The 15,167-nt window shown below is 34.8% G+C and overlaps 1 protein-coding gene across 1 annotated transcript in view; it reads left to right on the top strand.

The window, feature by feature from the left end:
• Positions 1–1,323: 1,323 nt before the first annotated feature.
• Positions 1,324–15,167, top strand: part of OSTN (osteocrin) — a 57,832-nt gene continuing 43,988 nt past the window's right edge. The window contains exons 1-2 of the mRNA XM_005545403.5: positions 1,324–1,390; positions 14,853–14,954. Of these exons, the coding sequence (XP_005545460.1) occupies positions 14,853–14,954 (102 nt within the window). The 5' untranslated portion in view covers positions 1,324–1,390. The remainder of the gene's footprint in view (positions 1,391–14,852; positions 14,955–15,167) is intronic.

Genomic DNA, 15,167 nt, shown 5'->3' with positions numbered 1-15,167 from the left:
AAGGTCCACAATTAGGCTGTATTTTTATCTTGATTTGTGAACTGTGTCTGCCAACTACTCAAATTTCAAGCTAGTTGACACATATGTTATCCCTGGAAACCCTTCATAAAAATGAAGCATTTTACTGTCCCACCAAGTCTGTGTGCTCTGGTCAGTTGCCTCATCTAGATCCAAATTAACCATGTAATTGTTCTTATACTAGTGAGTAGTATTTTAAATGCCCTTTTTAGGGAAACCAAAAAGAAGAAATTTATTTGTTTTTGTGCAAAAATATAATCTGGTTTGGATTCTCTTTTCTAGCTTTTAAAGTAGTGAGACAGAATGCAGTTGTGGGGAAAGAACTGGATATGGAATTAGGAGGATCTGCATTTGAAATCCAGCTCTGCGACTGCTTCTTAGCTGTGTGATCTCATAAAGTCACTTAATTTATCTGAGCCTCGGCCTCTTTACCTGTCAGATGGGGACCCTCTGGTGAATCAAATGAGCCATTAATAATCTAATAAGATAGCATGTTACCTTTATAAGTTAGTAATTCATTTTAAAAAATAATTTGTGCATGTAAGGATGCAAATGTGATTAGTAAGAGATAGGAATGGAGGAAACCTTCTGCCAAAGGCAGGAATATTTTGGTTAAAAGGAAATTAAAGTACCGAAGAACAAGAGCAAGATAAAAATGATTACAACGTCTTCATTTATAGCTCACATGTCACAGCTCAGTATTTATAGGTTTGTTAGTGACAGCCTTCCCAGTATAGCAATGTTAATTACGAAGTAGCTGTCATTGTGTTTCACTGACACAGCACTGTGCACCTGACTGAGGCTGAAACTACTCATTATTTCCATAGCTGATCATTTAAAGGTCCAAAAATTATACCAATATATCAGTTTGTGTCTGATTATAATCTCCCTAAATCATACTTTGAGATTCCCTGGTGATCTGGTGATTTTTAACAAATCTTAGTGCATTTTATTTCCCAAATATGATTTGTAATAACCAGAGCTGGACTAAAACCTCAGGAAGAGGTGATGGGTGTGAAACTGAACACAATACTAAATCTATACTTAAATTTTCCAGAGCCTATATTTCTATTGCTATTTAAATGCCATGATCAAAGCAATAGATAGACTAAATATGGAGGGAAAGGAGGGAGGGAGAAACTGAAGAAGGGAGGGGGAGGGAGGGAGAGAAAGAGATTGAAGAGAGGCTTGGGAAAATGCTCAGTGGAAAATCTGTAGAAATGATGTAAGAGAAAGCAAAGGCAGGGATTGGAGTAAGGGGTGTATAACTGAGACTATAAAAACTCAGAGAGAAAACTCACCATCAGGGCTGAGTTTTGGAGAAACTGCACAGACAGTACTCTAAAGTTAGAATCTCCTGATTTTTCACAAGGTAAGTTATATGTAAAAATTGATAAAGATTTAGTGCTTTTTTTCTTTTAACTATTATTTTTACTTTCACAGACTCTTTAAATGTTTTGATTACACTTGATTTTCTTAAAATTAGAAAATTTTTTGGTAATATTTCCCTCTCTAAAATGAGTAGAAAAAGATATTTTTGTAATGCAAACTTAAGGTAGAACTAATTGCTTACTCAGATATTTCATATGTATTACATTGCTTTTTGCTTTTCTTCCATTTCAAAACAAAGAGAAAGTGAATGCAAAATAATAATTCTATATATGTGTTAATAGTATTATTTTGCTTTCCTCAAAATTGTTTAATATTAGAAAAATGTTTAACATAGAAGAGTGGTCTAAACAACCTAGATAAAAAAGAAAGGTTTTTTCTCATTATTTCTATCAAGATTGGAACTTAGGAAACATCCCTAAACTAAGGAAATTCTATATCTTATGTTCTTAAAACCTAATGCATCTTCTCTTTTTCTCCTTGTACGTTAAATATGCAAATGTAATCTTAATAACATAGTTGGAGTAGACCTAGAGTATGTCTATTCTTCAGTATTTGTAGTGCTCTTGCTAGTCAATGATTGAATTGAGAGTTAATCTGAACCATACATCTGAGTTCTGTTTGAGAAGAAATTTAAAATTTTATTTCAGGTTTAGTGTGCACTCAATGAATTCAGTTCTAACAGTTCAAATGTTGTTTCTTTGAGTAACAGACTCTATAGGTTTAGGAATGTGATTATTATTTGTTTATGAGTTTTCCTTCTAAAAATTTAACATTTTTGAGAATGAATTAGGGTGATTTTAATGCCTATATAAGTTATAGAATTGATAATGTTATACCAAAAACATCAGGGACATTCTGTGTCTTCTGTTACTTTGGTACTACTCTTCAGCACTCTTACAGAACTTTTTTCTAAGGAGCACTTTCTGTAGATAACAGTTCAGGTCTCCTTCATGTAAGTGAATTTTACTATGGCTTCATTCAAAAATTATTTAGAGTCTTGAAGGTTGACATTTGCGTTCTCCCTCTTATTTCCCAGAATTTTTAACTGATTATTATATAATGAATAATGAGCAGTAGACAAGAAGATATCTTCAGTTGATTGGGCACGGGAACCTCAGAGCTTTCATTTTAACTTCAAATACTCTCAATGATTTGAACATTTGATTAATAAAATTAGATTAATTGGACTTGTCTCAAAAAATAACTCGAAGTAAAAAATCCTAATTTATCATTCTAGCTCTGCTATAATCCACCTATACAACTTCAGGCAAGACTGAAGCACAAATTAAGGCTTGATAACATTGTATTTTGTCCTTGTGAAAAGGACAAAAAAAAAAATAGAAGTGCTAGGGATACTGAGTATAAAAATATTTGAGGAAACTCCCATGTCAATCAGTTTTCCCTATATTAGAGAATAAAATCTCGGTATCACAGAATCTTAGGATCAATCTTTAGAGCTAATTTAACTGTTTTGCCACTATTTCATTTACTATGACTGTTACCTACAAGCAACTTTTGCTTAGATTCAATAGTTCAGTCAGAGAAATACAACCTTTGGAGGCAGAAAACTAGACTTCGAATTCTAGGTCTGACTTCAACAGCTGTATGGACAAATCATTCAGCTTCCCTGAAGCTTTATTCTCCTCCCCTCAGGAGTTTGTGAGGATACAATAGGTAAGCTACAACAAGGTGCTAACTCTGGGTATCTCTCTTAAATGAACCAGCTCTCCAAATGGCTTAAGATCTCTCAGATTAAAGGCATTTTTTTAGCTAGCCCTTTCTCTTCTTTCTTCAAATAAGTGTCATGGTTCATCCCTGGAGCAGTGACCCCTTCTTCCTTATTGCCACTACTTCAGCTCAGGCCTTAATACAAACCATCTCCTCCCTCCAGTAACAATGCTTCTGCCACCACCTTCTGCTCCCTCTTCCTCTTCAACCATTTCTATATTATTATCTTCTTTCCTCTCCCTTGAGCAGGTTCATTCTCTCTGAGTCTCACTTTTTCCATCTATTAATTGAGGGTATTAAATTTGACAATTTTTAATGATTGCTTCCTCTGTTTCTAAAATTCTATATTCCTATGATACCTAAGGCTATAAATATGTGAAAATTGCACTTTAAAAATATTATATATAATGGTATTAAAAATTCACTTTAGGTGGCACGACTAGAGCTAGAAGAATAATGATGCCTCAGTACAGCTGGGCTTTCTTTTGTTTCTTTCCCAGGATTACATTTTCTATAGTTGGAAGCAATTTTTATAGAAATATTATTACTCAAAATAATGATAATGCACCAAATGTTAGAGTTATTTCTATCTCTCTATAGTGAACTTTTCTACCGCCATTCAATATTATTTTTCTTTCTATATTTTATTTTCTATCACTCTGCCATAATTCTAGATTTTGAGGACTAATTTTGTTCCTTAAAATGAAGGATAAAAATATTTTTTCATAAAAATTAAAAAGTAAAAACATTTTGAAAAGTTGCCATATTTCAAAGGCAATATCACGATGGTGATAACTGTTATTTATTGAGTAACTAATTTATGCATGCCGCTTTACCCAGATTACTTCTGATCTTCATACTAAGCCTACAAATTAGGTCTTTCCCCTATTTTTCTGAAGAAGATGTTAAAACAAAAAGGCTAAATGACATGCCTAATCAGCATTCAGATCCAGGTCTATGTAACTTAAGAGCCAGCCTATTTCTACTAATTCACTTTGTTGTATTAGAAAATGTACATACAATACTAGAAGTTAGGAGACCAGATTTCTAAAGTAACTCAGCTTGTCTCAGTTCACAGATTTTTAAAAAATAGAATTATAATGTTTTCTATATAGCTCTAACATGACTTGTAAGGATGACAGCAGATTAATTTCAAGATAATAAAGCCCTATGCAAATGTGATTTTTTGAAAAGGTTATGTATGACAATTCCATTTGAAGAAAGTGGAAGCATTCCAGAAAGGGTCTGCTCTTGCAGAACAAAATCCCGAAGCAGGGCAAGTGGTTGAGGAGTTTCCACCTGAGCCAGGCTGTGAGCAACCGGAAGACAGAGAATGCGTCTTATTTACTTTTATATCCCCAGTGTCTGACATGCAGTGTATGCCTAATAAATGCATCCTGCTGTTGAGTATTATAAAATTTATATTTTTGCCCCTTTGTTTACATGTTAGAGGTACTTTTCATTATTATGTAATGATGTTTTTTGTTTTTTTTTTTTTGAGACGGAGTCTGGCTCTGTCGCCCAGCCTGGAGTGCAGTGGCCGGATCTCAGCTCACTGCAAGCTCCGCCTCCCGGGTTCACGCCATTCTCCTGCCTCAGCCTCCCGAGTAGCTGGGACTACAGGCGCCGCCACCTCGCCCGGCTAATTTTTTGTATTTTTTTAGTAGAGACGGGGTTTCACCGGGTTAGCCAGGATGGTCTCGATCTCTTGACCTCGTGATCCGCCCGTCTCGGCCTCCCAAAGTGCTGAGATTACAGGCTTGAGCCACCGCGCCCGGCCTATGTAATGATGATGTAAGATTTTGATCAAATATTTTATATAAGTACGAAGTGGGGTAAACGGTGAAGGGGGTTGTGATATTCCACATTAACTTCAGATTTAAATATGCTATATTTAACTTAATTTATCCAATTTTACCCTCGGAAAGCCTTTTAATGCTGCATAAAAAATTGCCTATGTATAGAATGGCCAGCTGATATGTGCAACTCTGTTAGCTTTTCCCTATGTACAGTTTTAAAGCTATTTTTCCATTAGTGGCCATTAGAATTAAACAACAAATTTCCTTAACAGAATTGCCTACAATTATACACTAATGTTATTTTCTATTTTTAAGTAACATAGTTTTATATCAAGAAATATTTAGTTATTTGGGGATTTAGGTACAGATTAATGTATGAAAAAGAGAAATCCTAACGTTTAGAGGAATGATCATTGGAGGTTAGTGATGCATGTAACTTTCATTAGAATGAGAATCTGTGATGTGAAATACTAAAGGATATATCAGGATTCCAGCATGAACTTCATCACATTTTACTGTAAGTGTAGAAACATAGGCTAATCTGTTATCTTCCCTCTACCTTGGTTTTCGTATCAAGAAAGCTGGGATATTAATAACTGCCCTGCATTCCTGTTTACCTTCCACATAAGGCTGCTTCATGCATTCATTCAATGCATGCATTTGACCCTATGCCAGGCATTCTGTTAGGTGCTTAGATGCAATGGTGAACATGACATGGTCTCTGCCCTAAATGAGTTTGTAACAACTAAACACTTTGTGAAACATCCAGATCTGGGTGTTTAAAATAATAATGGAATCTTTCTTTAAAGTGGCATTGTAGGTTTCCGGCTTCTTAATTTTTGCAAGAAAGAGACTAGTAGTATTAATCACAAATCCAAACAGAAGGGAAAAAAAAAAACAGGCAGAGATACTTAAAAATAAAATTTTAAGATTTTGAAAGGCTAAGTGTCTAAAAAAAGTGAAAGTGGTGCCAAATAGAATAAATCAGTTAACACATGTTCTAGTAATTTATCATTGTTCCTAATTTGTTGCCTTCAGGAAAAGTCATTTTAAAATGTAGGTGTCTGCCACATTAATAACATTGCATCCATAAAAATATTACTTTATAAAAAAAATTTGTTTGGGAGATGGAAAAAGGTTTTACACTTACACAAATAGGTTATACTCGAAAGAGCATGAAACTGGGAGTCTGAAAATGAAAATTGTTGTTCTGGCTCTTCTAACTGGTTTTGTGACTTTGGAAAATTTGCTACTGCCAATTGAAGAGCACCGACAAATGGGAAGAACACATTCCTGATATTTTAATTTTTTTTTTTTTTTGAGATGGAGTTTTGCTCTTGTGGCCCAAGCCATTGCAATGGTGCAATCTCAGCTCACTGCAACCTCCGCCTCCTGGGTTCAAGCGATTCTCCTGCCTCAGCCTCCCGAGTAGCTGGGATTACAGGCACGTGCTGCCACGCCTGGCTAATTTTTTGTATTTGTAGCAGAAACGGAATTTCACCATATTAGCCAGGCTGGTATCAAACTCCTGACCTCAGGTGATCTGCCCACCTCGGCCTCCCAAGGTGCTGGGATTACAGGTGTCAGCCGCCGTGCCCAGCCAGTATTTTAATTTTTTTTTTTAACAAGAAATGTTAAATTTCTCAATCTCAACTTGCTCCTTTTTTTTCAGGAATCCAAAACATAAATTACCATTACATAATTTATTAAAAATAGAAAATTTCAGAAGGAAATTCTTAAATAAATGGCTATGCACCATGAGTATTTCTCAAATGTATTTTTTAGGAGGATGATATAGATGATGTATATGATAGTGACAGGGGCTACAAGCCACTAGCAATCTTCAATTGCTCTTGGGTGAAAATCCTCAATGATTTTAAATCTCTAATTTGAGTTTATGATGATCCCAAATTTCTTACCCATTTCTAAGCTTCTAAGTGCCACAGCCACACTCAGTTGCCTTGCTTGTGAGGCAAAGTTCATTAGAGACTGGAACCGCAGTTTCAATAAAAAAAGAGACCACAATGGCGGGAGGTCCCAATCTTTGCTTTCCAGCAGGTAAGTCTCTCAATCATCTGGGTGCTTCCCTAATCAAAGAAAGCTAGAAAAACCTTCTTTAAAACTTTGTTCAAGTATTGTCACTTATTGAAATATCGAGATTACCTGTATAACGACAAACTACAATTTATCCTTTTGGTTTTTTCAATGTAAGTTTTGCAGATTGTCTCTGTGAGTGGCTCTAAGTTCCCTAAGTGACTGTTGAGTGTAAATTTTGTGTTTACAGAAAAAATTTGGCTTCAAACATCTGCCTTCAGCTACATAACAATCACTTCAAAACAATTATTTTTAATCATGTTTTAAAATATAATATTTTCAAATTATCTTATAGTTTACAAAATGTTTCTACGTACTATTTTAGTTTCCATTGCAAAGTTTTTAGTTATAATAAAATACAAATTAAAATTGTGTAGTTTTCTCATAGATAAATTTATATCCTCATATATTTTTAGCAAACAGTATTAAATATAAACTTAAAAGGTTTATTTCTTTTATTTGAACTCTAAGCTAATTCCATAATTTGTGCTCTTTGTAAATTAATTTAAGATCAACTAAAATTAAATAACTTACATTTTGTGAAGAAAATCAGTTTCATCAGACAGTTTTGACAATGTTGGAGTCTTGTTCAAGATCATTAACCCATTAAGGAGCACAAATAAAACTCCGATCCCTGTCCTTCAAGTCTGAGCCTGAGTTTTTCCCCAGCATAATGTTGAATATCTATATATTGTCTGAAAGAGGTTTGTTTTTTGAATATTTATTCTTTCACTGATGGAGGATTTTGGGAGTTACATCGTGTAAAAAAATATGTATACATGTATATACAACCTCCACCAATATCACACATATTTGTGATATTGGTGGAAGTTGTAGAGGTTTGAAAATTCTTATTATCAAAAATTCCTATTTTGTCTTCACCAATTTTATATCTACTAAAATTAAGATCATGATTACTGAGAAAATATTCAAATGATTATTTTATCTTGACAGACTGTTAATTCAAAATGCAGGCGAGTAGTACTCAATTATTTTTAAATTATTAACATTATTTATGTTATTTGCAACATTTCTATCTGATAACCAAGTTAAATATCATACCAGCTTTTCTTTCTCTCAGCTTAAAAGAGAGGATATAACTGCGTTCTATGGCATCTGGAACCTCAGTTCTAACACTTTTGTTTTGAAAGGGTAGGGAAACGAGCATACTGACTTATGCATGATAGGAAAAAAAGAGAAGTAAGAAAAAAATCCTAAGTAAGGCTGGGCACAGTGGCTCATGCCTGCAATTCCAGCACTTTGGGAGGCTGAGGCAGGTGAATCACCTGAAGTCAGGAGTTCGAGAACAGCCTGGCCAACATGGCGAAACCCTGTCTCTAGTAAAAATACAAAACTTCGCCGGACACACTGGCAGGGCCTGTAATCCCAGCTACTCGGGAGACTGAGGCAGGAGAATCACTGGAACCCAGGAGGCAGAGGTTGCAATGAGCCAGGATCGCGCCTCTGCACTCCAGCCTGGGCAACAAGAGCAAACTCCATCTCGAAGAAAAAAAAAAAAACCTAAGTAAACATTTTAAAATATATTACCATATGTCATCAATTTTGCCTCCATTTAACATCTCTGAAATTGGAATTAGTCTTACATTGATAAGCATATCAATTTACTTGGTGGCATTGTTTTTTTTTTTTTCTTAAATGTTCTTAAAAATTGAATGTCTGACCATAAGCGACATCCAAAAATCAAGGATTTGGAGGTTCTTTCTTTTCAGCTAGAAATACTTGATTTAAAAAATACGGAAAGTGAAAGAGGGAAATATTTGTGTCACAGCCTAGATGCAATTTTTTGCATAAACTGGCTGATTTGAGAAACTATCAAGTCAGTTTTCCTAGCTAAATCTGCACTATTACCATTACCTACATGTTGAGTGTCTGCACTTTTACCAGAAAATAGCCAGCTTCACCAGTGAACTTTAAAAGCCAGAAGCAACATTAGAGGTCAGTTAGACCATCTCCATTTTACTTGGTCTAGAGAGGAAAGTGTTTGCCCAACATCACATCATTAAGTAGCAACAGAGGCAGTGAAGAGCCTGAGTCTCAGAACCCTTGCCTCAGGTCTTTTTTTCCGTTACAGCGAGCTATGCAGACTTTGTGTTAAGCACTGTCCCTTTTAGGCCTTTTCCTAAAACAAAAAATTATTGTCACTGTGTCATTTATTATTCCTGAGAGATTATAACTTAATGGAGTAGGGTAAGAACGTACTATGTTTTACAGATTTACTTATGAGCCAAGCTGACTCACGACTTGCCTGGAAGAACACCAGTAGTTCAATGAGGGAAGATTTTAGACGGTGTTGTCGGCAGGCACACATGGTCATTTCATGGTGTCAGAACTAAGGCCCCTTTATAAAATATCCTGCTAAATCTCTTAAATGTATGTGCTCTGTCATGGTGAGAAGAGAAAGTGAAGAAAATGTAGCCACTGAATTCGTTTGTAAATCCTTTAATTAAGTCCTTTATTTTAAATTTTTGTTCAAATGAGACTGGAGTCTATTTTGAGTATTTCCAATCAAGGTATTAGGGTAAATAATTAAAAATTTCTGGACAATATCAAGATTTACCCATAAACCTAGTACTTTTGTGAATTTCTAATTGTTGGATCAACTATCCATAAGTCAGATGTTAATCATAAATTTGCAGGTTGAAGAGAAATGTCCTTTACACCTGACTTATTTTTTTCCTTCAACACCAGACTTCACATGCTGATAGTTTAAAAGTCTTATTGATTAACAGGTGCATGAGACCCCATACTGGCTCACATTGCTTCCCTTTTTCAGCCTAACCATCTCTAACATTTACACCTCTCATAGCAGTTTGCTCTTTCTTTCATAGATCAGTGATTTTCAATCTCTTTTTGTCTGCCCCAGCCCACTTGAGAGATTTTTTTCACAATGATAATGGCTCATTGTGACACTGATTCCTACTAATAAAAACATCTTTCTTCATCTTAACAGGCTTCTCGTTAAACTCTGGTTTAAATATAATTAAACCACTTTTTCTTTATTGCTGGAATTTCAGAACCTTTCATGTGAATTGGAACTCTTAACACCTCTTTAAAAATGTACGATATATCCCAAATATAAATGACAAAATTTTATACCTCCTGACAAAACTTTATACTTCACCGCCTTATTCCATATACCATCGTTCTAGCCAGTTTGAAAGATCCTTTCAGGGCGTAATCAATTCTTACATTTGGAAAGTCCTTAAAATAAAGCATAAGATGTTATACAATATGTTTGTTTATTCAGCAGAATTACTTGAAACGTCAAAACACGTACTAGTCCAATTGTCTAAAAAACCAAGGAAGTACACAGATAATCTTCTTATAAGGCAGATTCTATGGCTGCTGTTTCTTTTGAAACTCCACACTATCCAGAGAAATATTACTCAAAAATTACTTTTAAAAAATGATGTGCTAAAAAAATGCAAACACCTTTACTTTGGTGTATTCATGCAGTCAATGAACATCCTTTCACTGAACCTTCTGTGATCTAGAGTATACATGGTGCCTAGGAGATTTTAAATCATGGGCTATATTTATCCACTATCAACAAAATAGGAAGATGGGGCTGAACGTAGACTTTTCCTTTCCTCCCTATAATTTCCTCCATTTCTAATTTTGGAGCAATCAAGTTTCAACTAGTTAATCAAATGTCTTTTGTGTGGCAGGTGCCAAGGTGTTTGTTTTCGTTAGTGTACCAAATGCCATATTTAGGAACTTGGCCTTTTGGTTAACTGGCTACAAGTATGGCTTTAAACCATTAAATGTGTGTATTTAAACTCAGCATTTATTTTTACATCTCCTTATCCAAATAATCAGGATGTGGTTATCTGTAACATGATACATCATGATTTTTTCCTATGTACACCCAAGCACAAAAATATATACCTCAGACATAATCATCAATATTATAAACACTAATCATCCTGTGCCATTTATAAGATTACAGAGATGAGGAGAAACCTGGTAAGTGAAATGTACATAAAAATAGTTAAAGGAAATCCACATGGAAAGACATATAAAATTGGGCAATTTTCACATTTGAAACCTATTTTTATGATAAAAAGCAAGAAAGGAAAACATAAACAACTGTAGTTTGTCTTTGATTAAATGGGACAACAATTTCTTTTAAAAAGATATATCAGGCCAGGCATGGTGGCTCACGCCTATAATCCCAGCACTTTGGGAGGCTGAGGCAAGTGGATCACATGAGGTCAGGAGTTCAAGAACAGCCTGGCTATCGTGGTGAAACTCTGTCTCTACTAAAATACAAAAAATTAGCTGGGTGTGGTGGTGGGCGCCTGTAATCCCAGCTACTCAGGAGGCTGAGGCAGGAGAATTACTTGAACTTGGGAGGCAGAGGTTTCAGTGAGCTGAGATTGCGCCATTGCTCTCCAGCCTGAGCAATAGAGTGAAACTCCGTCACAAAAAAATAAATAAATAAGATATATCAGAGATATGAAATCATTTAAAAAATACAGTTATGTTCTTAGTATGTCCTCCTTTATGTAAAGTGAAACAGACATCAGCAAAATCAGGAGAAGAAGAATACAGTTAAGTAGCTGGCTTCCTAAAGTAATCACTAATGCAGGTTTGGGTTGATATTTTCATCAGATAACTATTGCATTCTTATTGGTTATTTTCCCAGATTAGAGACATAGTTTACTGGGTTGTTTTTGGGGTTTTTTTTTGTTTTTTATGCTTACGGAAAATCTCAGTTCAGATATCAAGTTAGTGAAGAGAATACAGAGAAAATTTACTGCTCCCTTCTAGAAAAAATGGAATACAGAGAAGTTGCTAGTAACTAGCATTATGAGACAAGATTCTGAAGTAGACTAATTGGTGTCAAAATGAACAACTATTTCAGATATTACATGAAAATCAAAACGATGTTTGATAAATAAATGTTATAGACAGTGCTAAAATATTGTATCTCCATTTTTTTCTTAACCAACATAGTTAATCCAGATACTATTCTGTTTACATAAAACATTTGTTCACATGCCAGCATGTAACATTTATTATTAAAATCTACGCTGTTTAATAGTGACAAGTTGGTTTTTGTTGTTGTTTTCTTAGGAATGTGGGCAAAAGTTTTATAATTTTTTCCATTTCTTGCGTTTGAAATACTCTTTGATGACATCCTAGGCCTAAAATTCTTTGCCATAGACCTTAACTGCTACACAACTGCAATCAACCACTTGTCAAGGGCTTCCCTCTCTGTAAGTTTTACAGAGGCTGACTGTATTGGTCCATTCTCACACTGTTATAAAGAAATACCTGAGAATGGGTAATTTATAAAGAAAAGAGGTTTAATTGGCTCACAGTTATGCAGGCCGTACAGGAAGCATGGCTGGGGAGGCCTCATGAAACTTAAAATTGTGACGGAAAGCAAAGGGGAAGCAGGCATGTCTTCACATGGCCAGAAGAGGAGGAAAAAGAGAGGAGAGGTGCTATACACTTTTAAACAACCGGATCTCGCAATAACTCACTATCAGGAGAGAACAGCACCAAAGGGAGAATCTGTCCCCATTATCCAGTCATCTCCCTCCAGGCCCCACCTCCAGCACTGGAGGCAACTCATGGCAGTGGGTTAGCAGTGGCATGCACTCGAGCCTCTGCCTCTATGCAAACTCACTGGGGGCAAGGAAAGAGCCACAGTAACAAATTCTTCAAGAAAATGTCAAAAACAATCTTGGTACACACCCAAACAAATGTCATTATTAAGGAAATATTTATTGATGCCTCTTATTCTTTTGCATACAGATTATAAATAGTAAATGAGACAGAAGGGGTATGCATGAATGGATTCAATCCTCTCAAAGCTCTTTGGAGATGGGAATTCCTTCTCATTTCACAAAGGAGTATAATGAAGCTTGAGTAGAGTAAATGATACATATTCAAGGTTACACTGATACTAAAGCAAAAACATGACTCAAATCCAATCTTACAGATTCCATTCTAGCACCCACTTTCTCTTGACTTCCAGCAGGTTTCCCAAATGATTTTTTTTTTTTTAAAGAAAATAGAGTTTCTTGAGACTTCTTGTTCACAAAGGATGCATTTGGAAGGCTTTCCCACTGCCATGTACTAAGCAGCAAAACTTGGGTTCAGGCCGACTTTGTTCTAGCTCACACTCCACGATCTTCCCTCAGTAGGGCAAGGCCCCGTTTTACCTACAGTTTTGTAACTGCCAGTAGTCAAACTAGCAGCAGGTCAGCCTGATGTAGGCCATAGATGAGCTTTAGTTGGCTGGATAGTGGCTTTTTAATCTAAAAAGTCAGACATATATAAATAAAGCATCTTTGTGCTCACTACCCAGAATTAACACGTGTAAGATTTTTACATATTTGCTTTAAATTAAATATAGATTAAAAACTGATTCCCTTATGCTTTTTCTATCATTGTACTCACTTTTTCATCTCTGCAGAGGTAATCATAATCATGAATCAAGTTCCATTGGTTTATATTTTATGTGTATATATTCCAAAATATATGGTATTGCTTTGGGCATTTACAATACTTTCCGTTTCTCCACAAAACCGTTTTGTGAAATCCATGCATACAGACAAACATACATTTAAGTTATTTGTTTTAACAGTAAATATGTATTTAAGTCATTTACTTCAAGTCAGTAGTTGGAATAAATCTCAATTAATCTATTTTCTCTTGAATGGGGCACTGGGTTGATTCCAGTTTTTGACTACTATAAACAGTGAGGCTATGAACTTTCAGATACGTGTCTCCATATAAACACTGACAGCTTCTCAGGAATACACACATACCTAGAAGTGAAATAAATGTGTCCTAGGTAAGAGATAAGCATTTTAAACCTTTTCATAGTGTCCAATTTTCTCCAAATGATTGGATTCATTTTCAACTCCACCAGAATTTTTTGTGATATTGTTTCCCGAAACCATTCTAACATTGCAAGGTTGATCAACTTCTTGCCAATCTAATGTGTGTAAATGGCATTTTGCTTCTATTTTTATTTGAATTAAAGAGATTGTATGTATTGTGGAAGGTTTTGTTCATTCACTTCTCCTCTTTTCTATGAAATGTGTATTCATAACTTTGCTCCATTTTTATTTAGTTGTGTGTCTATCTTTAAAGTTACATTTAAAGGGTTTATTTACATTTTCCAAATGCTAATCTTTCTTTTATGTATATATTGAAAATACCTTCCATTAAGTAATTTGTCTTTGGATTTTTTATTGTATCTTTATGTAATTTTTCAATTTTGATATAATAACATCTCACAGTTTTTTAATAACAATTTTGAATCTTGCTTATGAAATCCTGACATAACACAAGGACATAAAGAAATTCTCCTAATTGATGGTGGGGGTTTTGAAATTTTGAACTTAAATCTTTTTAGACACTATAGTGTCTCTGGTTCACCATAGACCCAATCAGGACTTATTCTCTAATGCCTTGCCACTGTTACAAATTTCTCCTCAGGTACATATATAATGTCTTAATCTCTAGATTTGAGAGTAAAAAAATAAAGTTACATTAGCTGTATTTCTCAGATTGTGGGTTAGTTTGAATTAAATTATTGTTATAGCTGTACAACCCTAATCCAGGGTCTCCATGGAAAAGAAACCTTGACAAAATTCGTTCTGGGGGATGGACAGCTTCTATTACATATTATTTACGTTTTGTAGAGATGCGCTCCAATAGACCGAAGCTGAATAATTTGGCTTACCATTTGCCTCTAACAGTCCTTTTAGGAGCTTTTGTTTTTTATCTTTACATTCCAAATGAATCAATGCTAACTATGACATATATAACCCTCAGATGCTGGACTGGAGATTGGCAAGTGCACATTTCATCCTGGCTGTGACACTGACACTGTGGAACTCAGGAAAAGTCCTCTCAGTAGATGTAACAACAACAGAGGTAATGGAAACTAACTTAGAGAAATAAATATATATGTTTGATATATCTTATAAATGATGTTTATATATAAAAGAATATATATAAAACCATATTTCATATACATAAATATAACATATATTTATATTTATAAATATAATGTATATCTTTATATATTGCATATATATTCTTTTGTAAACATGTCATTTCTACTAGAGTAAGAAAGAGGTGCAGCTA

Source organism: Macaca fascicularis, chromosome 2 (genome assembly GCF_037993035.2).
Source record: "Macaca fascicularis isolate 582-1 chromosome 2, T2T-MFA8v1.1".
Taxonomy (NCBI): domain Eukaryota; kingdom Metazoa; phylum Chordata; class Mammalia; order Primates; family Cercopithecidae; genus Macaca; species Macaca fascicularis.
Note: the sequence above shows the minus strand (reverse complement) of the source record. Positions and strands in the feature narration are given on the sequence as shown.